At 45.0% G+C, this 27710-nt stretch overlaps 1 protein-coding gene across 6 annotated transcripts in view; it reads right to left on the bottom strand.

Annotated features, from left to right (window-relative positions):
• The window catches only part of lrrc7 (leucine rich repeat containing 7), a 105626-nt gene that overhangs the window by 68700 nt on the left and 9216 nt on the right, over nt 1-27710 (bottom strand). For 5 of the 6 annotated variants that reach the window (XM_053854688.1, XM_053854685.1, XM_053854684.1 and 2 more), the window contains exon 1: nt 4310-4712. In XM_053854688.1, the coding sequence (XP_053710663.1) occupies nt 4310-4367 (58 nt within the window). In that variant the 5' untranslated portion in view covers nt 4368-4712. Of the gene's footprint in view, nt 1-4309; nt 4713-21332; nt 21604-27710 lie in introns of those variants that run through there. The other variant, XM_053854686.1, reaches the window with a different exon arrangement.

Genomic DNA, 27710 nt, shown 5'->3' on the forward strand with positions numbered 1-27710 from the left:
ATGGTTCACCTGTCCCAGGCTTTTTTCAAAGTGGCATATCTAGAACTTCAAATGTAACTTGATTGATACAAACGTTTTTGTGTGATATGATTATAAACCAGCGTGGCACACTGTCACGGCGTAAATGAGAGCTACCACACCACAGGAAAAAGAGGAAACACGTGGATAACACGCTACGCATCATTGAGGTGGACATGAACATGATGGTTTTCACTGAAAGAAACCTCATAATGACTGAAGTGCGTTGCTCGCAGAGCTCAAGTCAGGAGACGGCTCAAAAGAATCCTGGAAACCCTGACATACCAGATGGCCCTTGAAGCAAGAGTGCCGTTTGAAATCACCACAGATCCCTACATACATCTTGTCCTGAGCTAAATACAAATGCTACATTAGCTTCAGCCCCAAATAAGAAAATCTCAACCAAGCACCTTCACTCCACCACCTACACAATGAGCCAATGACAAAGTATCCTTCCAAAAACAATTCCTGGCTCAAATGCCCATATTGGTCCCATCTCCCAGTGAATCCTTGGAATAATTCCTGGATCCAGAAGTTGACCCGGAGTACTTTTCAAAAAGAGACAAATAATATGTCTCTTGTAGAACATTGTGGTGTTAATAACCTGTCAGACTGTCTTCTGCCAGTTTTATTTGGGGTTCAGTTGTGGCTGTGTGGTGAAAGACTTCGCGGTGATATTGTGTTTATATTTCCAGTAAGATCAAGAGGGGTATTGGAAAGTATTGATTACACAGGAATAGTATCATATTTGGATTTATACCACTTATTTTTTCAAATAAGTGGTATATACACTTGTTTCTCTGGGTTAAACCCATTATCTTGGTCACTTTTCAAGTGATATTGAACGCAGAGAAACCAATGCAGTCGAAAACATGTTGTTGGGGGCCATTCTCAAATGCCTTTCAATGGCCATAAACAGGTGACCTTACATCTGCAATGCTAGCAAAACAACGCAAAAGTGACAAACCCTAGCAGAGAGCTGAAGATGGCGATAATTGAGAGCAGCCAAGAGGCACGGTGGACACGGCGGCTTTGAGAGGTGCTGTATGGAAGTCAGCCATTAAATATTCCCTTTGATTAGCAGCAGCTTCGAATGTGTGTGGCATTAGAGGCCTTTCACAAAACTGCACTTAAACTGAGGCTGACAAAAAAATACTGTAGAAACAATGAGGAAACACGTAGATGATGCGGACAGTCACGTCCCCCTCCAGATGACTAACAGCTGCAATAAACTGGACTGCAAGGCGTTACGGCCCACGGCAGATTGAAACGACAAAATAATTGTTGAGGATACACTGGTTGGTGATTCACCAGATGTGCGTGTGTCGTATGACAGAATGCGACGCTGATGGCACAAAGGCAGGAGGTTACATGTGGCGATAAAAGAATCAGAGCGCTCCATCAACAGTCTGTTATAACGGATCATCAGGCTGCGTAAACACGTTTTCATCATGATCCTGGACAAGCAAAATGCCTGTTCCCATCTCGCTGTATACGACTGAACATATTTCAAACATCAGCGTTGGCAACAAGTGAATATTACACAAGCATATAGTTTTGGTTATAGTCGTAGCTGTGTCTCATACGGCTCAATCAGGTTTAGATATTCTAGCGCATTTTTACTACTGTTGGATTTGGCTTAAAAGACAGGTCCAGAGATAGTGGAGCTGAAGCATCAGGCAATGCAATGAATTTAGATAAATTACATTTCTCTGCGGAACAGTCTTTTTTCATACACCATTCCCCATAAGGTGTTGTTGCAGAAAGTCCACAACGTAAGGGACCCAATCATGGTTGCAAGAAGTATCGACAATAATGGGGTGTCCATCCACTGATTCTTATTTGAATGTTCACCAATTGTGAAAATAAACATTAATGGAAATGGTCGAATTTTTTTTAAAAAGGCAGAAAATTATCACATTTTCTCAAACCTAGAAAACAAGAACTAGTGGAATTTAAATTCAAGCTGTTTACTCCCTGTGGTGTGGATGGAGAAAGACACACTCTGGCGTCTCATGTCTGACTCGTGGTAGAAGCTGAACCACATCGTCTGTAAACAGCGGATCCGTGTGGACGGCAGAAACAGCTTCGTTTTTACACAGCTTTTTTTTAACCGGCATGAAAAACTGCAGGACACCTGCCCCAGACTCTCCCATTACTGTGTTCATATTTGCAGTCTGTGCAGCCAACATTTCACCGCCGACCCTTTCCCAGATATGACCAGCTGCATGATAAAACACTCGTACTTAAGCAAGGAGCTTTTTCAAAGATACGTCCTGATCTGAACTTTCATCAGACTCTGTGAACCTCGAGCTTGTGTCCTCAATGAATACAGTGCTTTTGCCATGGACTTTAACACCAGTAAACACATTTGGATAAATAAAACTGTGAACTTTATATTGTCCTCAGCAAGAGAGAGGACAAACAAAGAGGGAGGAAGAGCACATTTCAACAAAAAGGCACAGACTCACATGTCATCTTGCCACAAACAGGTTGGTTTAAGATGCTGTATGTGCAGCAGTGATAGATATTTTTGATCCGTTGAAACTGGAAGGGAGTCCAGGCCATCACCCATGTTAGTCGTGCTTGTAAGTCATTCAGTGTCAACAGAGCTTTTCAAGCAGGGCGGCCTTTTTGTGAACTGAAACTTGATATAACTTTACAAATCCAAACAGAAAAGCTGTTATTTAATATACTAAATTGGTATTAAGCATTATGTTAGTGAAGAAAAAAACTAACTAAGCATGTCCTCCTCTTGAAAACACCTGGCCTCGGAAATTCCTCTGATATATTCATGCCAGATCCTGTCCTCTTTAGTCACTCCTTATGGCAGCTTGAGCATCTTCAGCTCTACTCTTCTGACTGAACACGCGGCCCTCCAACCCTGACACCCTGCCTGCATCATATCTATCTTGCCGACTGGCCACAAATATATGTCTTTTCAAACTTATTATATTCAAAATGAGCTCCGATAATTCATTTTAATGTCATTTATTTAAAGCAAAGTACTATTGTTGACCACTGCCAACATTAACACAGTTTCTGAAGTACTTCCTCTTGGTTTATTCAGGGTATTCTGTTTTTTGTGCTAGGAACTGGGAAATTCCCACTTACGCCCCTTGGTCACGTAATCCAATGTACTGTTTCAGAGAATCCTCACCCCCCGAGAATGCAATCCAAGATGGCCTCCCCAAATGGTAGCAGTAAGTCGAAATTTTTGAATGGATAAAATACAGAGAAAGAAATAAACTTGGTGTTTCCTGTTTTCCAGTCGCATACTGAGTGTGTATTTATCATGGAGATGCTCCATTCTGGACGAGGCATGAGTGAGAATAGCTTTCGAGGACATGACTATCTTGTTTTTCGACATCGACAACTCGAACGTACTGAACTCAGACGTGACATCCTTCCCAGCTCCCACCTCCCACTTCCAAGGGAACTGGAAAGCAGCAATAGAACACTAATGTATGTTTTTCAATGTTGTCAAAGGGCTTCATCGCAACTAAATACTGGATATCCCGGGCTGTGACAATGAAAAACCACCTCTGCAGTTACATAAATTGAAATAGTCTACGCACAAACCTCTTATGCGCATCAATTCAGTGAAGTCTACTGTGGCAATATAAACAATATTTCAATAAAAGTTGAGTTTTTGGGGGAGAACAAAGACTTAACAAAAGTATGTAGCAAGAACGCGAACATTTTTACGCTCAGGAAATTAGCTTAAGTCTGGTTTCGTAACATTTGCTACATACATTACTAGCTCTTGGAACACTTCAGTTGTAGTCAGTTAGATACATAGTACACTGTGTACGATTCATTTGCTTCGTTTACATGTTGTCTCGGAGAAATTTCAGTCCAAAAACAGAAGCAAAACTCATCTTTATCAGGCTATGAAGACAAACTGAAGGCAGATGGTGTTTATGGCGGGGAGGCAGAAGGTTGCATGTGAAGATATGGAGAGCTAAATATCGCTGTCACTTGGTTTCCTCTCGAACAGACAGAGAGGAACGCGCACACACACTGCAGTCATGCGGGCTCCATGGTCGCGTCTCACTACCGGTTTGTCGCTTCTAAAGACAACATTTGGGTGTTTAAAAGCCTCGGTGGCACAGAAGACTTGAGACTGTCGCATGACGCCTCCCTCAATAGAGAACACTGGTCAGTCGCGTGCGCGGCATTCGCCCGGTAAAAGACGCTAAACGGTGCTTGAATGGAGGAATGAAATGTAGGAGCATTTCAGCGCTAACTCATCGGCAGGTGACGGCTGCTGCTGTTGCTTGGGTCTTACGTTGCAGGGCAGAGTAGTTGTCCATCTTCTGCTGCTGCTGCTGCTGCAGGTGGAGCATCCGCTTCGTAACGACCACGACAGTCTCTTGGGCGACACCGCAGCAGCGGGCAGGATCACTCGGACGAACCGAGCCGGCGTGACCGCGAGACAGGTACCGACTCCACCGGCGGCATCTGCTAACACCCCCGGAGCCGCAGCGCGGAGGGTCCCAACCGGTCAATCCCGCCCCAAAGCCTCATTTTCAGGGGGTCGGGGGAGAGGGGGAATGTAGAATCCAAGTTGGTTGAAAAATGAAAACGAAGGAGAGAAAAAAAACCCCGAAGATCCGCGCTTTACTCCTCCGACACCGTGAAGCTCCGCTGCATCCAGCAGGAGCGACTTCTTCATCTGCCCATCCTCCGTGGAGAGAGGGCGAGAGTGAGGGTGAAGTGAGGAGAGAAGAGAGCGAGGAGGAGGAGGGAGGGAGGGAGCCGTGCGCGAAAGACACGTATGTCGTGTTTCTCACACCAAAGGCATTCATTTTTAACGCTTTTCAAAAGATGTGATTCATGATTAGTCACAACATTAGAACCACTTGTCTCACTGTTCATAAAGCTTTAGGGACAAAACCTGCCCGCTTACCTGCCGCGGGTGCTGACGTCACATCCGGTATACATACATATACACACACACATATATATATATATATATATATATATATATATATATATATATATATATTACACACACACACAGTGGTACCTGGGTTCTCGACCACAATCCGTTCCAGACAGCCGTTCGAGAAGCGAATTGTTTGAAATCTGAATCGATTTTACCCATTACAATGAATGGAAAAAGAAATAATGCGTTCCAAGCCTTAAAATAGTCTTTTGTAGGAGTGAATGTAGAGTGTCTGCTGCAGGTGCGCTGTTCCTCTATGTGTGTGGCCGCTGCATGTGGGAGGGGTTGCCGAGTGAGTGAGGTCTCTCCAGAAGTGAAGAGGTGCCCGGTGCGTGTCCAGCTCTGAATGTGCGCTTCTGTGCAGTTTGGCTGTGACAAAGTCATAAACCAAGTCACACTCTGTCCCAGACTCGCCTCATCCCTGTCCCAGCTCCAGCCCACAACAGGACATCAAACCCTGGAGTGAGCGCTCCAGCACCTCCCCTGTGACACTCTACCACGGTCCAGTGTGGAGACAGGAAAGGTTTTACACCTCAATATGAAGAAACAACAGTCAGTAAATGTAGCTAACGGGACACGTCTGCATACAGAGGCTGCGTTATACACAATAACAGAGCGCGTCCTGAGTCAGCTGATCGGTCCGTGCAGGTTATGTTTTTCCAGCTTATTTGGGGGGCGTTCGAGTTCTGGATTTTTGTTCGAAATGAAGGATTTCTTAGCAATTTCTGTCACATGCGTAACATATATTTATACAAAATACGATGTTAGTCATTAGATTGTTTGTGAAGTTTATGTCTGTATTTGTCTGCGAAACAACGCATTGTGATTGGCTGACATGTACAGCTCATCATTTTTATTTGATATTGCACGAAAATTACAATCGATACAAACGATCTATATTGTTGCATCAAAGTAAATAAAAATAGACGCGACTCGTTGTTCCGTAGACCACAGAGAAGAACGGACAAAAGCGCCATGAAATCCTACATTTCAATTTCTCTGGCTCATTGACACATTAAAAAAAAAAATGTTGGATGTGATGTCATCATCCGGCGGCAAGTAGGACACGTTTGGCAAGCGGACAGATTTGGTACCTACACCGCCCTCCCTTACTTAATATTGGCTTTTATTTATTTTATTTTATCAACTAATGGCAGGACCAGAGTGGGCCGGAATACCAAGGACTCTCCAGGCAGAGAGAATGACAGGAGACAGTATTCATACACAGCAACTTGTAAAGTTTACCAAACGTATGAAAAAGTACGGATTATGGAGCAGAGGATAGAGCGATGCAAACGTCCCATCATGGCGTCCTCAACATATCAAGGATGAGTTGGACGGCAGCAGATATTTACAGTGCTCTTCCGCAGACGGGTAATTCCGCTGTTCTCCGTGGCCGGGTTGCACTGTTCGCCGTGACAAATACCCTGATCCTCGTGTCTAGAGTCCTCACTGCGTCCCATTCACAGCTGAGATATTTTTAAATTTTTACTTAAGAGGACGTAATCACTGACTGTGGGATAATCCAGTCATCCCTTTCAGAGCGTAAAACCGCAGCTGCGGCGTTTTCAATTCATCAGATGTGACCCAGAGAGCCAAATACTCTCATCCAGCACTGTCTTCTCTGCTCTCGTATCTGGTCTGAATGTGTGTCCTCTTTCTTTCTTCACTCTTTCAATCGGCATTGTGTCCCAAATGGCCAGATTATACCGTTTCAAACCATGGAAGACTGAGACAAGGTCATCTGGTCCTTCTGGTTCGGCCTTGGTCTTTCCACAGAGACGAGTTTGGTTTTCAGGTGAAATAAAACTCTGACATTTAGATGTTAACACAGCAAACATCACAACTCTTAACTCACCTCACACCAACACACGGAGACACCTCTTGATCACACACGTGTAAATCACTCGCTGAAGCAGGTCAAGAGCTCTCTATGTGTCAAACAAACCTTCCACCATGAAGGGCAGGTCCTCTCATGTTTGTTAAAAAAATGACACCCCTGCTGCTTCATACAGGTGTCTAGTTGAAATACACATTCACTCTACTAACAAGTAAAAACATCCACTATTTCCACCTCTTACTCTCTCAACAGTGGCTGCAGGGGTCTGCACAGGGTGAGGGGCAAGGGACACACTGGACAGGAGGCCAGACAGGGAAACTCTCAGACACAATCAATCGCACCTCTGGACAATTTGGCATCAAAACCTCAACAGACAGAATGGCTACTTCTCATCAAAGAGTTGTACAAGTTACTCAAATGCGACGCAAACGAAAAACAGGTACATGTTCACCAAGCATCTCCAGTCTGGCCCGCGGAGCACGTCCGGCCTCTGACCAAAATCCTGCCTCCACGTCACAGCTGCCAGCTGCATGTTTCTAAAATGACATTTGTAAAGAACTAGCTCCTTTTGAACTTGGGCTCTCATTGTCAAGACCTCAACAATCAGCTAATGTGTCAACGCTGTTCCTAAACACTGAAACATGGTCAGGAATGTCAACTCAAAAAAGAGGGAAAGGATCATTCAAGATCTCGTCATGATGACTCAGCAAATGCAGTGGGGAGGATATTACTAGTGGGTGACCAATATGCTTTTTAAGGGCCGATAACTATATCGATATCCAGTGGCTTAGGAAGGCCGATGGCCGATATTATTACTTAACTGGAACAGAAAAATGTTGACTAACTTGCAAAAACGGTTCAATGGCACATACAAACAACAAACTTTCTATCACTGATGAAAACACGAATTAACAAAACATCCAAAAAAGGCAGTAAATTTCACATGCACTTTGACTAAGGGATGAATGAGTGGCAGGCTATATTCTTAACACAAAATAGCACAACTGGACAAATATCGTAAGGGGCCGATATGATATGAAGGAGGCTGATAGCCATGTGGACCAATAATCGAAAAATAGCCCAAAAACGGCCGATATATTGGCCAAACCGATATATTGGTCGACATCTAAACATCAGCTCCTTAAAGTACTAAAAACCCAAAGTGATCCAAAGTGAAGTATACTGTCCCCTGTTTATTGCAGCCCTATGTTCAAGACTCACAAACAGCACAAAGGGTGCAGGAGAAGTACCAATAACAGCGCTGCAAAAAAAATCTACCTGTCTCTGGATCAGTTGGTGCCGGGTGGCATCGACCACCTAACCATCCCCCACGCTCTATAAATCTTTGAAATTATTCAAACTCTATAAAACACGGTGTTGCCTCGACCAGCAAAGCTTGGAAACCATCAGCTCATACCTCAAAAAACACGATGGATGCCAACGTGCCATTGCACTCTAAAGAAGTGCGGCATATCAAAGGGCACTCAGAGACGATTAAAGTCACCATCATGGATAAGCAAATATTGTATTTCCTTCAGAAGCTCAGACTAATCTCAGAAAATGCTGCCGATCCCGGCTGTTCCAGAGTTTATGGAGAAAGGACATAGTATCCGTGTGCCATCTGGGCCTGTTGGCAGAGCCCGATCAACTACAGATGGCAGCGATGGTGGGAATTTCTGAAAGTTTAGCAACAGTCTGCGAGACAACAAGAGGCCGGCCAGCTTGGTCTGTCAGTTTCCTCTGCAGGCCGGAGGGGTATTTCTTCCTTTGACAAGGGGATAGTTCTGGACTTCACTTCACCGGCTGGTTCAGCAGGTCGTGTGAGAGGGAGGCCAGAGCTGGAGGACAACCATGGTGATGGCCTTCAAAGATCAATAAGAGTATCAGCTCCGCTTCTTCTACACCGATGCTGCGTGACCTTTTTAAATAAAGGCAGGGTGGAACACGAGGGCTGTTGAGATTGAGAATCAAATGAAGAAAGTATTGATCCCCTCTGACCCTTGATGGCTGGCCTTAATTTGCTTGGTTGGATTATTGACTGCAGTGATTGAGTCAATAAAAGACATTGATTAAATATTGTATTATTTCCCACAGACGTTTCAGTGAGAAGAAAATATGTCGTGTTCTCCCTGATAATGTCAAGTGAAAATCTTTTTTTCCAGAGCAGTTCCTCTTGTCTGACATGCAGATAAAGCCTGAGCAGGAGCAACTTCGCTTGAAACCAAGAGTTGATCTGATCTGCAATTTTCTTTGTCAGGGGAAGCGTGTCATTACCGTACATTTAAATGTCGCTGATAACAGGGAGCACATGTCAAATTACACCCTGCAGAGGCGACGTGGGAATGATGAAATTCCCTGTAGTTAGCCAACAGTCGAGAGGAGCTCGAAATCTCTGGAGCCTCAGCGGGCGCTGCTTGTTTGGATCACTCAGATTATGAAGGGTAATGTTGCCGAGCAACTCCTGCAACAATCTTTTCACCATTCCGTTCAGCATTAATCGCAATGAAGCGGAACAGAATAACATGAACTCAAGTTTTGAAGGTGAAAAAGCCTGCCACCAGACAGTTGTGCTTGTTTGGAAGAAGTTGTCTGTGTTGTGTGTTTGGGATGTAAAAACATCGGTCTGACTACTTTGTCCGCTGAAGCTACTGGTGCTGCCATCTGCCCCTGAAATCCCATTCCTCACCCCAACACTGGGCACTGCGCGTCACGTGTCAGTGTAGTGTGTCCCAATCCTCCTCAGACCGAGGACACTCGCCGTTCACCACTTGAAATGATCCCTTCAAACCCAGGGAGCATGCCAACCTGACAGCAACGTGACAGCTGAGCACGTGTGCAACAACTCACATTCCATTACTGTTGTGATGAAAAGAGGCTGGAATATTGTATCACCACATATATCACGGCAGCACAGAGGAGGAGGCAGCCATTAGTTGGGGGGGAAGACGAAACTTCATGAAAGTGCAGACACAAACGGACCACAAGACATGTCCTTGTAGGCCAACGCTCATTCAGGTTTCTATAATTCATCGCCTCATGAATAACTCACATGAGATCATGATGTCATCTGCGAGACATTAACTCTGGGGCAGAGTAAAATGGGCTGAATAGGCTGGAAATGAAGCCATTCTCTCTCACTTTCAGTTTCCAATCCTGCTTTCCATACTTCATGTACTGTGGGACTACATTGCAGCCTATACAGCGACGCGGCTAAAATATGGATTTTTCCAGGCTAAAGAGCGTCTTGCTGCCAAAATATTGAGCCTCATCACATTAAACCCATGACATCACAGGCGTGTTATTGACCTTAAAGCTTTTTGTCCCGCGTGTTCGCAACGCCGCCCACAGGGCCAATCTCCTGGAGGAGCAGAGAAGAGAAGCAGCAGCTGAGACCAGCTGTGGTGTCGGAACTTGGGACACATTTTGAGCGCTTTAATGTCAATAGAAGATGTGAGGAGTTGATGATTCCAGTTCAGAACATTGGCCAGTTTGTTTCATGAGTCAGTCTCCATGCTGGAGCCGTTTTCCAAACTAGTTTAGAAGTGATCCTCATGCATTTTTAAGCCTTTCTACGGCGCAGACAGCACCACTGCACCCGCGGCTTATAGACCACTGCGGCTCATGTAGGAACAAGATCTCTTCTCAAAGGAGTTCTTTTCTTTTATACTGTACATTTGTATGTTTTAAAAACTCATTGTATCATCGTGTGTACGGTAGTAAGCATCTACCTCTGGTGCCTAGCTTCAGTACCAGAATTAATATTCGTAAAAAAACAAAAACACACAGCAGGTGATCACCCGAGCCCCCGGGATAATAATACAGTCCCAAAAGCTTCTCCTTCACTCTTGCTGCTACTCTGACGTCACGGTCGTCACCGGCCGTTCCATCTGGCCCGCACTCTCTTCTTCACCTCCCTCTATCTTTGTCCATTACTCTTGCTGACTAAATGCTAACTGTGTACCACGCTTGCTCCTCCAGCGTCCTTACTCTCACGACAAATCACTGTATCATCACTTCATTCTCTCTTCCCTCGCCTCATCTGTCAGTCTGTCCATCTCTATAGCAGAGAGAAAAATCCCAGCTCTTTTCATCCGTGAGCAAATACACAAACTATAAATGGTGAGAGGAAGATCATGATTTGATCTGAGACAACACAACGTCGTAGTGTGATAAGGATCATGTTTTAAAAACTTGGATGATTCTTTCGCAACTTCCTGGTTGTTTTCTTTCGCAAACATACGATCTGATGTTAATGGACGGCAGAGTGAATGTTGATGATTGACTTCTAATAACAGTGTTGGGACTGGAAACGTCTTGGGATGGTGAACCATCAGATTATGAGCGTCGCTGCATCGCAACAATAATTGAATTGTGAAGCAGATGTGAAGACAAGAGAGGAGCAGAACTGTAGGCAGCCTCGTCCCGCTGTCTTGTTCCTGGCAATGCGAAAAATCCAGCGTTGCCATGGTGACACTCTTTTCATGAATCGCGATGTTTTATTTATTTTGAGGCCAAAAGCTGCAGTTTATGTCACCGCTGTTACAATGTGTGCAGCGAGGATCTGTGAGGGAAGAAAAGTTCACAAGCCCGAGGACACTAATTGGCAAGATTTTGACCAAAAATGTGGAAAGAAATTTGACAAGTTTTTCAGTAAAAGAGCCAGGTTTGCATCATTTGAGGCTTCGGTTCAACACTGGCCAAACAGCAGTGTCAAAACAGACAGGAAAAGCAGTTCATCCTTCATGGGAGCAACAGGAGTGCAGATAATTCCTCAGTTGGTGGGAGAATGAGGGATGGTGCCTTTAAGGACAGTCAGAATAATGGGAATTTAGCTTCCTCTTGCTAAGAGTGCACAATATATAATGTTAGTTAACCTTGAGTCTTTTTTTAACCTAGTAAAACTACAGCCAAAAACACTAGATGGACTGAGAGGCTTTTTAACATGACCTGTCAGACTTTACTTGTAGTTACTTTACAGTACTTTTTACGGATGCGAACAAAACTAGAATAGAATCGGATGAGTCGTGAAAAACTTATACTAGCCCAGAAACATGTTTGGCCTCTGTTACAGACACATCACCAGAGATCAGCGTGGCCTGTGGTGTAAAAAAGCATGGATGGGTTGGACAGTTCTTGTCGTTCAAAATTGTCTCAAACCAAGAGAGGTGGAGGGGAACGAGTGGTTCCATCTGAGATCCAGTAAGACTGAAACAGCGAGTTCTTTATCAGGGACCACTAGATGGCCCTCTCTGCTGTGCAGTCGTTCTCTTTGAAAAACTATTTTAATGACACGGCACAGCGTTTTCCAAATGACAATGCAAAACTGTTTCATGAAGCTTCATCGATCCATCACCAGCAGAGAGCGCTGAAGAATTATTTGACTGAAAACTGGTGACTGACTTGCCCCTCAAAGCAGCATCTGCCGTGAACTCAGTTCACACTGAACATTCGCACGAACATGGCTATTAGATATTAATCAGAGAGCGGATGTTGGATAACATTTTTTCCTTGTTAACTCTGCACAAACATTCAGCCTCCACTTGCCCTAAAATGGCATTTTATGAATGAGAGTTGCTAGGAAACACAAGGCAGTGTTTGAGGGATCCATAGAATGGTCTCAACCTGAGAAAACCTTTTATTTTTTCATTGAACCAAAACAGTTTGTGGTTTCTGCCTAACATGCAAGAGAATAATACAAACTTGGCTGAGGAAATAATATTTTCACACATGCTACTCTGGCCTTCATCTCATCTTGCTGCAAAACAAACCAAGACCAATGAAATAAAGACGGACGCTTCAGTCGTGTGAGTGGAGCGGAGCTGAGAGGAGCACATTCACTGGCCCACCCACACTTCTTAGCTCCTTCTCTTTTTGTCTGCCCTGATGTCATCGCTCTTTACAGCTCCGCTCTCCTCCGTGTCACACAGTGTTAGCTGTGCGATCCCCACTGCCCCGCGCTGTGATGACTTATGGGCCAAGACCGACCGAACTGTCACGTCATCCTTTTTTCTACCTCCTTCTGCCCAGCCAACACCTCATCTCACATGTCTACAGTCGCCCCTGAAATGTGCTGCTTTTGCTTCTCCGTTTGCTTCTCTGTGGTCAGAATGGGAGCAAACTAGAAACTGAGCTGAGAAATGAACCAGTATTACGTCATTTATTCATTCATTGTGTTTAGCATATTCACTGGTGGAGGGCTGGGAACCATCCCAGCTACTCGGGGCGAGAGGTGGGTACATTCTGCACTGGCCAATAGGTCTTCACAGGGCACATACACAAGTAGTATTTCACTTTCCAAATATTGTGCTAACCACTGGTGTTCCATACCACACTCACTGACGCTCCTTCTGAGCAGAATTTTTCTATTATATTTCAATATAAACAAAATCATGTGAAATGAGATGAGATGAGTTGAAGGTAATGCATATCGGTAAACTTTAACCATGGATCCAAAGTGTGTGAATTTGAGTGATCATGGAGACTCATGTGGACAGAGGAAGTGAGATCGTGTTTGTCGATGGCCTCGCGGCTGAGTGGTTGCCGAGGCGACCGCTGAACACGTTTCTACCCCAATTAGCAAGTGTCTCGTTGAGTTGTAAAGACCTGAATGAAAACAGCTTGAGAAAACTAGAGGAAAAAGAAAGTATGAGTGAAGGTACAAGTATGATTGATAGATAAAAGTAATGATTCAATGAAACCTGCAAAATAACTGGGGTGATTGTAGCATTCAGCTTGAGAAGAAGGTAGCAACAGGTTTGGTATAAATATTCTGCAAGCATAGCAGTATTAGTAATGATAAAATATGACCTTTCATTCAGAAAAAAATCACCTTGAACTGTACGCACACTTGTGTTCACTTGTGGTTCCATTCCTCCTTGAACCAACCCAGGGTTTCCACTGAATCTGGGTCATGAGTCTGTGTATGACTGTGTATGACTCTCTATTGTTTGTACTGTAGGTTTCGGTGTGTGTTCGAGTCTGTATGAGCTGAACTCGAGACCTGTCCAAGGTGCCTCGCCCTGAGACAGCCTCTGCAAGTGTGTTGTGCTGGTATTTACTGGGCTTACTCTGGAAGATGAGACCATGTGCGGACAGGATGAAGCGCTGCGTGGAGTAAGTTAAACACGGTCAATATCATGAGCGACCCTTGACTGCTGAAAACATCCCACTGGAACCACAAGTCAGTTGTAGAATGAATCTCCTGCTCCACTAATCCAGACAGAAGTATGTTGTTGACTTGTTGTCGTTCAGTCGAGAGGGCACCAACAAGCCAAGTCTAGCTCCGACTAACCTAGCAACTATGGTCTCCTTAAACCAACAAATCACCTCCAATCTTCCTGTGGGAGCTAACTGAGTGAAGGAAGCTGAAGATCATCTGTAGATCATGGTCGTGGCCAGTTTTGCAAAACACAGTGATCACCATAGACATGGGCATCAGGTTGCACACACGACTTCTCCATTGTATAGAAGGTTATTAGATTACTGTGTTAAGTCTCAAAGTCTGTTTACTTCTGCTGCGTAGCTGAAGCCCCAGCTACTGGCTACATGCTAGCTTAGTCCAGCTACTGGCTACATGCTAGCTTAGTCCAGCTACTGGCTACATGCTAGCTTAGTCCAGATACTGGCTACATGCTAGCTTAGTCCAGCTACTGGCCACATGCTAGCTTAGTCCAGCTACTGGGCTACATGCTAGCTTAGTCCAGATACTGGCTACATGCTAGCTTAGTCCAGCTACTGGCTACATGCTAGCTCAGTCCAGCTACTGGCTACATGCTAGCTTAGTCCAGCTACTGACTACATGCTAGCTTAGTCCAGCTACTGGCTACATGCTAGCTTAGTCCAGTTACTGGGCTACATGCTATCATAGTCCAGTTACTGGGCTACATGCTAGCTTAGTCCAGCTACTGGCTACATGCTAGCTTAGTCCAGTTACTGGGCTACATGCTAGCTTAGTCCAGCTACTGGCTACATGCTAGCTTAGTCCAGTTACTGGGCTACATGGTATCATAGTCCAGTTACTGGGCTACATGCTAGCTTAGTCCAGTTACTGGGCTACATGCTATCATAGTCCAGCTACTGGGCTACATGCTAGCTTAGTCCAGCTACTGGCTACATGCTAGCTTAGTCCAGCTACTGGCTACATGCTAGCTTAGTCCAGTTACTGGGCTACATGCTAGCTTAGTCCAGCTACTGGCTACATGCTAGCTTAGTCCAGCCACTGGCTACATGCTAGCTTAGTCCAGCTACTGGCTACATGCTAGCTTAGTCCAGCTACTGGCTACATGCTAGCTTCATCCAGCTATTAACCCCTTTATCCAGGTGATGTAGTCCAACTAGGAGAAATTCCAATTTCTTTCCAGTCGTCGGACTAAGCTGTTTACATGAATTTTAAAAGTCCAAACTTAGCCGGACTAACACAATAATTTGGTCTTCTGAGTGTCACCGTGCTCAGTACTGATTTTACATGTTGCAGATGTTCCGCTTTTTTCAGTCTCCCCTTGAAAGTGTCAAATAATGTAAATTACATTTTTTTTTTTCCAATCTTTGCACTTATTCTGACACATCCTGCCTCTCACTTCCAGGCCTCCTCTACCTCTCACTTACGTCAGCAACTTCTGCCGCCTGATGAATATATGAATGAGGAGGCAACAAACAGACACGGTAGCCCCCTGACTGGAGCAGCCCACCTCCACCTGAGGACCCTGGTGCTTCCTCATAAAGCCGGAAAGCGCTCAGGGGTGCGAGACTTTGATTCAACAGCACGAAAAGAGTAAATAATGCAGCTAACAAGCAGATTCCACCTCCAGCTACGGTGTGGAGGAGGGGCTGGCTTGCATTTACCACACACCAGGGATCCAGTTCTGCGTATCATAAAACATGTTCCTCAGACTCTGAAAGTATAATTGGCCCTTAACTCTGGTACACAGGCATTCACGGAGGATTACTGGAGAAACGGGTGAGAGGAAGGCGAAACAAGCAGCATGAGGAGCTCTAGGAGACCAATCTGGAGTTTAAACTGATGAGCATGCCGCGTGTGAGGGAGACAGTGGGAATTGAATATGGTGTTCAACAATATAGCCTGTCTTTTGCTTCTATCGCTTCAACGTAGGCACTCTGTTGCTATGGCGACTGCTTCTGCCATCGCAGCGGAAGAGAGGATACCTGTGGAGAGCAAGAGCAGCGCGGCATAATGAAGATGAATAGATACACACAAGGCCGACAAGTTGTGCAATCTGACAATTTCATCGAGAGGCCGACGTCATTCTTTGTTGTCTGGAGAGCGCAATAGCTCAAATGGGGGGGCGGTAAGAAGGAGCGGAAATCTCAGTTCCGCATTCCAGACCTCAGAACCGACTGGGGGGCAGCAGATGAAGGGAAGGAATTGAGTCCATGGAGGAGTGGAGCTCATTGATTCCTCCACTAAAACAACTGAAAGGAGCTTTATCAAAGAATAATACAGTTCCTCCCACTTAATCATTGCCCTCTCAAACCAAGCAGCTGTGATGCAGAATAATTGCAGCTCCTTTTTTATCGCTCCTTGATGCCACGCCGCCGCCTCTCTGAGGCGCTCTGGCTATCAAGCCCCTCGCAGATCAGTTCAGTCCAACCATCATCCTCGAAAGGTGACCACCACACAAAAATCACCTCAATAACAGAGGCCTCAAATGTAAGCGTTTTTAAACTGATCTGAGACCCATTTTGAACACAGTAGTATGAGCGCGCACAAAACTGTTGTCCCAAGGCTGTGTCCCATTCCTCACCCTAACACTGGGTTTTGCATGTTCACATGAAGTGTGTCCCAATCTTCCTCACTGGCCGTTCACCACTTGAAGTGATCCTTTCAAACCCAGGGAGCCCCAGAGCTGACTTGAAACCAAGTGGGAATATGAAGTGTGGAGAGATTTCCAGGAGACCAAAGGACTTTATGTCAAAACAATGTTGGACAGGACAACAGGGACATGTTAGTAGCCAGGACGACTCTTCCCTTTGTTGACTTTCTCTGGTGTCACACGTTAGCGAGCCAAATGGTCGACCGTGTCCCACAACAGGAACAATACAACATGGATGTACAACAGTAGGTTTGGATTTCTTCTGAACAAACAACAGTGGGCTAGCATCCAGGCTAACGTTAGCATCCTCACGCCTCTAACACATCTATCACCGCTACATAGGCTCCGCCCATTTCTTCTCCGTTGGTTCACCAAACCAAGTGAGATGATCAGCGGCGACGCAAGAGGTTGCAGAAACGTTGGAGCTGTCATTTCCAAAATGTTGTCTCCAACACTGGATATGCAGGAAACAAAACACAGCACGGCAGCCAATGACACGCTGTCTTTACACGTGACGTCATGAAGTCGTTTCTTAGCCCAATTCTTAGGGACGTCATCGGAGGGCACTTCATAGTGGAGGGAGCTCAGAACCAAGCGCTAGTGTTAAGTGCGAGAGTTAGGGGGAGAAATGGGACACAGCCTTATACTCCAAAATATGCTATCAAAAATCTCATTCTTTGAGGCCACGCCCACTCTGCTGCGATTGGTCAGGAGGAAACTCCCTCCCATATGGAAACTCTTCAGGATGATTTGATGGAATCTGATAGATAACAGTGCAGAAACCTGTTGCTCCCATATAACCACAGTACACACACGTGAACAACACTGAAATCCCTCGCAGCCAAAGCTCCGCTTGCATGTGACATGTCACATTGCGCCTTGCTCTCACAACCTCTTGTTCATTGAGATCCCAGAAGGTGGAGAAGGTGAAGTCTGGGCCTCTTCGCTTTGGCTGTTGCCTCCGGGAGCTCAGCCAAGCTAAATGGCGGGGAAAAAAGGAATTGTCCAGCCTTTGATCGTACTCACCAAGTGAGTACAACTGTACCTCCGGTTAGAGTTCTATCACGCCTCAAGTTGATACCTGTACATACGTCGTGGTCAATAGACTTCATTGCTCGTGTCTTCAAATACATATCAGCCTGGAAATGGTTTGTTTCGGCTGAAAACCGGTGCAACTATTGTGCGAGCTGGTGATTCATAGTTTCCAGTTAGATTGACAAACAACACTGGGCTCTCAGTCGATTCGAAACTCAAATAGCTTTCCTAAAGTGGGATTAAAATGGGATTGTAGTCCCACGAGCGACTCGTACGCGAGTTCCTCGGCGAAAGCCATTAACTCTCCATTCAGCTCCGAGCAAAGAATCAGCCCAAGGATTCATTTGCCGTTGCTTCATTTCGCACAAATGCATGTGCTTGGCTACTGTCCTTCTCCGTGGAGGAGAGAATGCAATCACACAGCGAGTCATTACTGCACCTACTGTCACAATAGAGTCATCTGAGTGGGTCGCCCAGCAGTGAGAAGTGAACAGTGTGTCATTTACAGGATGAGCAAGTGGAGGACTCTTTTTTTAATACGGAGACTTCAGTGACGGGAGAGAGCTGGGAGGTGGTGATTTCCTGGTTAAGAAAATGTGCTTCTTCAAATCTTCTAAATCAAAAGTTTGCTGACTCAGGGGTCCAGGTACGGCCAGTTTGGTGGCGGCTTCTGGGACTGTCCCATGAAGGAAGAAGCGACCGGGCACTGGCTACCACTTCAGACATTCTAAAGTCACAGAGGACAGGACGGAGGTTATCTCTGGCTTAGACATGCCATGCAGCTAGTTGACGTGTGACCGGTGATGGGCAGAAGCGGTTTCATGAGAAGACTGCAGGGTTGATAAAACAGTGTCCATATTAGGGCTGCAACTAACAATGATTCTCATTGTCGACTTATCTATTCATTATTTTTCGATTAGTCAACGAATTGTTATTACCTTTGTTTAGACCTATTTGGGATTTCTGTTTCACCTACAATGGCTTAGACCATCTCACTGTGATACTCCGACTCTAACATACGTTATTAAACAAGGGTATTAAAATCATGACACATGATCCAGGAGCATGTTTTTAACGCTGTGAAGCATGAAACAGTTGACAGAGAGCTCCAGTTCTTTCAAATTGGTCCCTGAGATTTCAAATCATCACTACACACCTATGTGTCCCATATAAAATATCCAATCTCAAAAGGTCTTATTTGAATAATAATCTGAAACAATGTGTTCGGTGTAGCTCCCTAGTTCAGTTCTGGTTATTATTAGGAGGAGAGACACTGAGGACACTTCACTACATCACTGTAAGAATAAAAAAAAAATCACTCTAGTAGCGCAGATGTTACGTGTGAGACATCATTCAAAACAAATCAATTCCCTCTTACAAGTTAGCTCAGTGCTAACCGACATGCTAGCTGTTAGCTGGAGGGTGTGTGGCGTCACAGACCAAACACATCCTACAATGGTGTCGAATAGGGTTTGGTCATCCTGAAGACCTTTTTCTTTGCAAACAAGACGCAGCCACACTTTTGAACACTACGACCCGTCGCCGCTCGAACTCCTCCGTGACTGTGACTGAGGCGGTCAGTGGGAGGTGGTCACGCGGAGCCAGTTGGAGTCGGAGCTCAGTCAGGAACCAATTAAAGGCAGAGAAACAACAGCAACACATCGCATCGCATCGATGCACAAATGTTCACATCGATAAATTTTTGTTGTCGATGTTATCGATGACGTCAACTCATCGTCGCAGCCCTAGTCCAAACAATATCTTATGGAGCATTTGCAGTCTCAGATCCCACTTTATTATTTATAGGAACTATATATATATATATATATACCGGAGGCCTGTCACCCTTTCTAGCTGGGCCAGGCTCCGCCCCCCAGGGAGTATTCTAGACTGGTTTGTGTTGGAAAAGTGTTAAACTGACTCATATGGACGGAGAAACACTCTTGTGTCTGTTGAAAGAGCCATCAAGTGGCATTTACCTACAATGTTGTATTGAACTGGACATGTGACAAGAGCTATTTGCCTTTTACACAAGAGGTTTTCTAGCTGCAGTACAGACAAAACTAAAGGACAGCTTCCGGAATTAAGAGACCAAAAGGAATTTTAAATCCTCCAACCATCCTTCCATAATATATTTGGCAATAGTGTATAGTGTAGTATTAGAAATATCTTTTTATTTCTGACACCATTTTAGGTAGAAAAGAATTGAATGGATATACGAAGTGCTTTCAATCAAACCAGACAGACAGATGTCAAAACATGGAAGAGCAGCTGTCGTCTTTCCGGAATTGCATCAGCGAATGGAAAGTGAAAACCTGTGAGACAATTATTTCTTCACACATTTTCTCAGCAACAAAAAGCTTCCTGCAGCGTCTCAAATAGCTCTGACATGCCACCTAGTGATGGAGATCAGATCGACCCAGTCAGCCAGAGCCGTCCTTTCCCTGAGTCAGCGAACAATGATTTGGACCGGTTTCCATGGCAACAGCCAAAAGAGAAAAAGAGAGGGAGGACAGTGCGAGAGAAAACACAATGAGGATATTTACCTGGACGCAAATGAAGATCATGGGGGATGAAGCTAAATCCGCAGAAATCTGTTCGGCATTTTTAAACAGCCAAAATCCAACGATAAGACGGACGTTTCCTCCTGAATTTGCAAAGTTTATTAACAGCTATATCTATCAGACATGGTTTTATTACATTTGATTGATTGAGAATTTTATTCAGTTTTTACAGTTTTCTCAACAGTTTGCATTAAGTGTATTTTTTTTCTTTTTTTCTTTAGTAAATTTGATGAACATGACTTTCACCCGGTTCTGCTGCTGGTTGGACCTTTCTATGACAAATATCTCTGCAACGATCACATGCTTTCATGTCATTTCACAAGGTTTTGGCTTGTTTACGCTTTAAGTAGATTAAATATATTTATATTATTGATCACAAATGAGATCAAGAGTAACACATTTGTTCTGGGAAAGGTGGGCCCCGAGATCAAAAAGGTTCAGAACCCCTGCCCTACAGCACAGACGAACAATAAACTTGGGTTGGACAATATTTTTCAAAGTTCAAGTCTGTCGCTGGACAGCCAGCAGCCATAGCAGATGGGGATCAGCTCCTCCGACTCTAGATCCCCGGCAGTAAAATGTTAAATGTCTTGTCTTGAATGGAAAAAGGTTAGATATAGGATGGTACATTTGTATTGCCTTTGTAATACTGTCACAATGTGTCATATGGCGGATCTTTTCACTTTCCGACTGCTTCTATCCCACCCCAAGCCTTGAACTGTAACTCCACTGAAAGACTCCTTCTGTTCCTGAGAGAAGACTCAGACGTATCTCCATCCCTGAAGACTCCTCAAGGCCCAGAGTTTTCTAAAGTACTGAAGTACTATTCTCAATCAACCACTTGCACTTGTAGTCCCGCACACATGTTTACACACACACAAAAACACTGAGCCCGACCCCGGCTAGTTCATCAGCAGCAGTTACAGGTGGCTCAGCGTCTTGCTCAAGAGCAACAACCTCACAACAACTGGGCACCCGCTTCCCCGCCTGAGCCCTGCAAGTCCACCTAAGTCGAATTTGATTCATGAGGGTGTGTGATTTACTGCAGGTATAAAGTTTGGCTCGGTCAAGATTTAAAAAACAGAAATGCCTACCTTTGCCGTCGAGATGGTTGAAGAGGAGGTCGCGGTCCACTTGCCCGTCGCCCTGGAGATTAGTGTTGGGTGAAGGTTAGATCCCCAGGTGACTGCCGACGCCAGCTCAAGTTCATCTCTGCTCCTGGTTTCTCCCCCCTCTGGGCCCTGGGGTGGCCTTATGGGTGCGACGTCCAGGTGACCATGGTCCCGCCGTCTAGTCTGTGCCCTCCTGAAAATCCTCAGATGATTTGCTCGTCGATTTGTCCTCAGCTGGATTCATGAGGTTTTTCTGTGACCAAAGACAAAACCTGTTACACCAAAGATGAAGCAGCTTCACAGGAGGTTATTTCTCTCCTCCAGTTCACCGAAGACTTGAGAAAGGGACGGTACAACCTTAAAAAGTCTCCTCCTCTCTTTTTCCCGGTCACTGTTTTTTACTGAGGGAAACGGAACTGAAGCCACAAATCATCAATAAGCACAAAGAATTGCTCTGATGGCGAGTCAGGTAAGCTGAAGGTGGGGAAGACGGGAATCTAACCAACATCTTATGGGGAAAAGTTTTTCAGCTCACTTCTCTGGGAGACCATCTTCAGAACTCGGATACAAATATCATGTACAGAGAGATAGTGAGACCAACAGGCAGACGGAAATTCTGTGTCAGGGACAGAAGACGAGGTCAGTTGCAGGAGATCTGATGTGCAGACAAGACAGAACACAATGGATACTTGGATGAAAGTGGACATAGCTGGTCAAAGGCAAAAGTAATCGGCTGGATTGCGAGTGTGTGGCTGGTGCGTTCAACAGAACAAGGAGCCCCTGCATGATCTGTTTTTAAAGATGAAATCTCACATGACCGAACTTATAGGTGGACTTGAACATGACGGTTTTCACCGTGTTATTCGTGGGAAAGATCCAGAAACATCATCATGACTGAAGTCCGTTTCTTGCAAAACTCAAGTCGGCCGGACATATGAAGAGACGGGCCGCATGAGGACAGCTGCAGATTGGAGGCAGATTTACTTCTCATGATTAAAAACTAGCGTTTTTGCTGTCACCAATTCAGTGAATGGCAAAAACGTAAAACAGAACACCACAGGTAGCTCTGTCTGTGGATGAAGAGGAGCTCCCCCAGGTGACTGAACAGGTCCTGTCACTGGAAACAGCTCAGCTCAACCCAGCAGTCGAGGCAGTCCAGTAGAATTCTGTGGTCAACAGTGTCAAACACTGCACTAAGCTCAAACATAATTAAAATGGAGTTTTCACCTTTCACCTGTCTTTGGCAAAGTTTCTTTCAGAAAAGCTGTTCCTGTGCTGAGATCTGATCTAAAAACCTGGCTGGAATTTTTCAAAAAGAGAGTCCTGACGCATGAATTATACAATGTGAGAAGACACATTTTTTCTCAGACCCTAGTCAAGAATGGAAGTTAACTGTGATGTTAGCTTTTATAGCATCTTCTGTAGGACCATGAGAGGAATAGCTGATCTGTGTCGTGGCAGAACAGTCGATTTAACAACAACAAATAGATTGACATACAAGAAATGAAACACAAAAAAGGTTACAAATAAATGGCAAAGTCAATACGAGAACGATTGTGACGTAAAAATATTTAACACTGTACTTCTATGCAGCTTGTGAGAGGCTTTAGCTTGAACATTTGCAATTGTAACAGAGAAACTTGGTGTTAGGTTTACCTTGAAAGAACTTGTTGCCCCAGATTCACACATCGACAAAGATGTTTCCTGACGGCTATGTTTCTAAAGGGATGAAAACCCAGTCGTGCTGCACACGTCACGCAGGGAGGATGAGAAGAGGAACTGTCAGCTCAACCAAAGAGCCGTCTAACTCTGAACTCTGACTCAACCGTGCTCTAATGAAGTAACAGGAGACGGGAAATCCCGAAAACTGATGAGCGCTGGGGCCACGCAGCAAACTGATGGAGGCGCGGCGATGAGCATGAACGGGTCGGTGGCATCCGTGGCGCTATTCTTTACACCTAGTTAAGTAATGAAGTAATGACAACATTTTTGGTTTCATTCACCAATTTCACCAAATTGTTTTTTTCAAGTAAATTTTTTAAAAATCATACAAACAATGGCATTTACTTCCCCACCATGAAAAAAATGACCGAAAGAAAGAGATCCCGGATACAAGTGGCTGAAATGAGTTTTCTCCGACGGGTGGAAGGCGTCTCCCTTAGAGATAGGGTGAGGAGTTCTGTCACTCCGGAGAGACTCGGAGTAGAGCCGCTGCTGAGAGGAGTCAGTAGAGGTTCAGGACCCCTGGACACCCACCTTGGGAGGAGACCCAGTGGTCGACCCAGGACCAGGTGGAGGGATTATATCTCTTCCCGCGACCCAGCAACAGATAAGCGGATGAGGATAAATGGATGGACGGGACAAATAAAGGACCTCTAATCGAATCTATTGATGTGTATAGATTTCATCATGTTGCTTTATTGAAGTTACTTAAATCTCTTTAAAGGATGGAATCCAAAAGTACATTGATCAAGTCTCTGTACAAATACAATATGATTCATTCCACAGTACTTTTACGCTAGTTTGGCGAGTCATTTGGTGTGAGCTTGAAATGTGAATGGAATTGTGTCATGACCCTCAAAGATCCCGAGGTTTCACCTTGGTTGTTAGAAGAGGAGTTAAACATGTCGCTTTCAAAGAATCTGTCGTGGTTGACGATGAGCTGAACCAATAACAACCTGGCAGCATGCGCTAATTACGCCGTCAAAGGAGACAACATTTCCTAAACTGCCTATTCAGGTCGCCATGGTGACGCAGCGTGAGTCACCCTCAGGTTAGTTACGGAGATATAGGCTCGTGTTGACGGTGACTGGAGAGTGAAAGGCTCCACATACTGTACGTTCAACTGTTGTGTTTATAAATAATTTGGAAGAAGCATAAAGGATTTTCTTCCACGTAAACAACAGACAATCCAGTTCCACACTTGTCAGTTGCTTCAGTGAAATAGAAAAGAGGCAGAGCAGCCTGGGATTACATGTTGTATAATCTGTATTCAAGGTTTTTTTTGTCTCATCTGTGCTGTTTAACACATTAGAACACGAGTTAGGCTGCGAATTGATTTTTTTAAAAATCATGTTTTTTATCAATAATTCATCACGATTCATCACATTTGATACCGGAATGACCAAATATACTGGACAATATTTTCTGTGCCTCCATCCTGACGATTTTTTCAACTTAAATTTTCCTTCCATCTGACGTTACAGGATGCAGAGATAAAGAAGGTGGGGGGGTTGAAGTACTGAGGCTCAACTGTCCAGGGAGAGTGTGAGAAAGAGGTGAAGAAGCGGGTGCAGGCAGGATGGAATCATTGGAGAAAAGTGTCAGGTGTGATGTGTGACAAAAGGCTGTCGGCAAGGATGAAAGGGAAAGTGTCCAGAAGGGTGGTGAGGCCAGCAATGTTGGATGGTTTGGAAACAGTGGCACTGAGGAAAAGACAGGAGGCAGAGCTGGAGGTAGCAGAGATGAAGATGCTGAGCTTCTCTCTGGGAGTGAGCAGGATGATGATAGGATCAGAGGGACAGCACATGTGCTCAGGTGTTTAGGAGACCAAGTCAGAGAGGCTAGATGGAGATGGTTTGGACATGTACAGAGGAGAGAGAGAGAGCCAGGACATTGGTAGATGAAGATGTTGAGGTTGGAACTGCCAGGCAGAAGGTGGAGAGGAAGGCCAAAGAGGAGATTGAGGGAGGTGGTGAAGGAGGACATGAGGTTTGTAGGTTTGAGAGAAGAGGAAGCAGAGGACAGGGGGAGATGGAGGAAGATGATCCACTGTGGCCACCACTGAAGGGAGAAGCCCAAAGAGAAAGAAGAAGAAGAAGAAGAAGTAAAAGTAAAGGTGTTTTAATTCCCAGCCCAAATAAGATACATCAATAATGTATGATTATGAAATTATTAGGATTGAAATCTTTCGTCACATTCAGTGATTCCATGAGCAACATTTGCATTCAAACCAATGGTCCAATCCTCCGAAGGCTACCACCGTTTCCAGCCAACTGCAAGTCTTTAGTCACTTCCGCCCACAGAACACCGTCTCCGTCTCACAGAAAACAAATGAGTTGACAAGCGCTCCCTCTAATTTGAGCCTGGATGTCCTCCGCTCCTGCTCCCGTCCGTCCTGGCGCACCACGGCGAGAGCGACGGGTGAATTAATAACGGCGTTAAAGTGGAACACAACTCCCCGAGGTCCAGATTTTCTGGGACGCTCACACAGAGTGACACACGTGATGACACACAAGCGACATAAAGACACACACAGTATACATGGCGGCTATATTTGTAAAATCAGGGACTTTCCTCGAGGAATACTTGAAATTGTAGAAGGGTAAACACTTTGGATCATCAGCCTCCTCGTGCCTCGGGGGAGGAGGGAGAGGGGACAGGAGGGGGAGGAGCAACAGCCATCTGAGGCAGAGTTGCCCAAGGCGCTGAAATTACTCCGTTTCTGTCTCCGCCAGTGAATGAGGACGAGGACAGAGTAAGTGGTTTTAGCGAAAACCCAAAACATCTTTATGTTGAACAGGAAAAACCCTGAGGCAGTGAAAGCAAATCTTGGAACATCAGCGAGATCTTGAGTGCAGTTATCTGAGGCTGGAGATGGACCGGACTTAGCAACAACAACGTGGAAGAACTCGAACTCAGACACTTCATGAGTTGGGGAACCAAGCACCGACGGCTCAAAGAAACGTCAAGCTCTAGCCCAGGCCTGGTCAACCTGCCGCTCTTTCCCCAGTTTCATGCGGCTCTTCACCAAATGAGTCGCCGAACTGGCTGCTGTTTTGGTCAAGTTGCTATTGAGATGGTCGTTTATACAGGAAATAAGGCGAAAAAGTAAGAGCTATTCCGGCGAAATGTCAAAGTATTGTTCAAAGACTTTGACTTGCGTTTAACTTTGAAACATAAAGAATAAACCTTGCCACACATGCTCCAAGCGGGGGAAGGGGAGGGGCTTGGAGCATGTGTCCAGCTGCTCAGGTGAAGCCTCACAGCCTGACATGTTTGTAGCATGTGGCTCTTTTCAGCAACACAGTAAAACAATATGGCTCTTAGCCTCTGTCTGGTTGGCCACTCCTGTTCTAGCCACACCCCAAAAACCCTGGCGAAGGGGGCCCCACGCTGCTGAAGCGCTGGGGCAAGCCTTGCCTTGCGACCAATCCAAACAACAATAAAGTGATGACATTCCACCATCTTCATGTAATCTCCAAATGCTGCCACCGTGTGGTGTCTCATGAATAGCACGAACGGACGCCACCTGCGAGATCTCACAGACATTACTGCGAGACCTGGTGAATCACATTTACCCATCCGATTAAACGCAACAAATACAGACGGACAAATGAGATCAGACCAGCCTGGATGTGTGGGGCCAGTGGTGGAGCACTGAATGGAGACCAACGCAAACACATCCAGTCGCCATCTTGGTTGAAATTAAAACAGTTGTCATAGCTCAAAAAAATATGCCGTCAATCGTAAGCCTTGAACAGTGTTGTTTACATCGAGCAACACCTCACGACAACGAGTGAAAATCAAACTTCACCCTGACAGGTGAGTCGACTCACCTGCCCCACAACACAAGCACGAGCACACGTACGGAAGTAATGAGTATTTTACCAGTTGCTGCTTCCCTCCAGCTTTCACCGGAGAATCCGCAGACTTTACTCCTGGGCTTCAGCTACATGTAAACGATAGTGGCGCCTTCAGAATTATCACCTCTGTTTAAAAGATGACATTTCACATGATAAAACAAAGTGGAAACATGGAAACAAGCAGAAAACACAACACGCGTCATGGAAGTGGACATGATCGCAGTGGGTTTTGCCGTGTTTGTCATAAAGAAACCTAACTAAATGAGCAGAACACAGAACATTTGAAGAGATGGATCAGGTGAACACGGCTACAGATTGGACTGAGATTCAGAAACCAGTGTTTTTATTGATAACAATTCACTGACTGTGTCCTTCCGGCTTCTTTTTCTGCATTTCCTGATACAATGCATGTGACGTGTGGTGTATGTACGTCAGCAGCAGCTCAATACCGCGACTGAAAAACACACATTGTCTGCCAACCTTTGCTCAAAGGAGATTCCAGCAGCTCATGGGTGACAAAGTTAAGTTGAGTTAAGTGAAAACAAAAAGTTAGAAAAAAGTTAAGCGACAAATGTTTCCGGAGCAATAACCACCACAAGTGGTGATCATTTCTGCAGGTACTCAACCAGCAGTAGGCTGGACATACAGTAAATAACCAAGATATGAAAATGATGACCAATATTTCGCAAACATTATTTTGTTATTAATTCATATCTTCGATCTTAATCGATTTGTTTTGTCTATTTATAGATTTTCCCGAGCGAGAGTCCAACTA

This window comes from Synchiropus splendidus, chromosome 1 (assembly GCF_027744825.2).
Source record: "Synchiropus splendidus isolate RoL2022-P1 chromosome 1, RoL_Sspl_1.0, whole genome shotgun sequence".
NCBI classification, from domain to species: Eukaryota; Metazoa; Chordata; class Actinopteri; order Syngnathiformes; family Callionymidae; genus Synchiropus; species Synchiropus splendidus.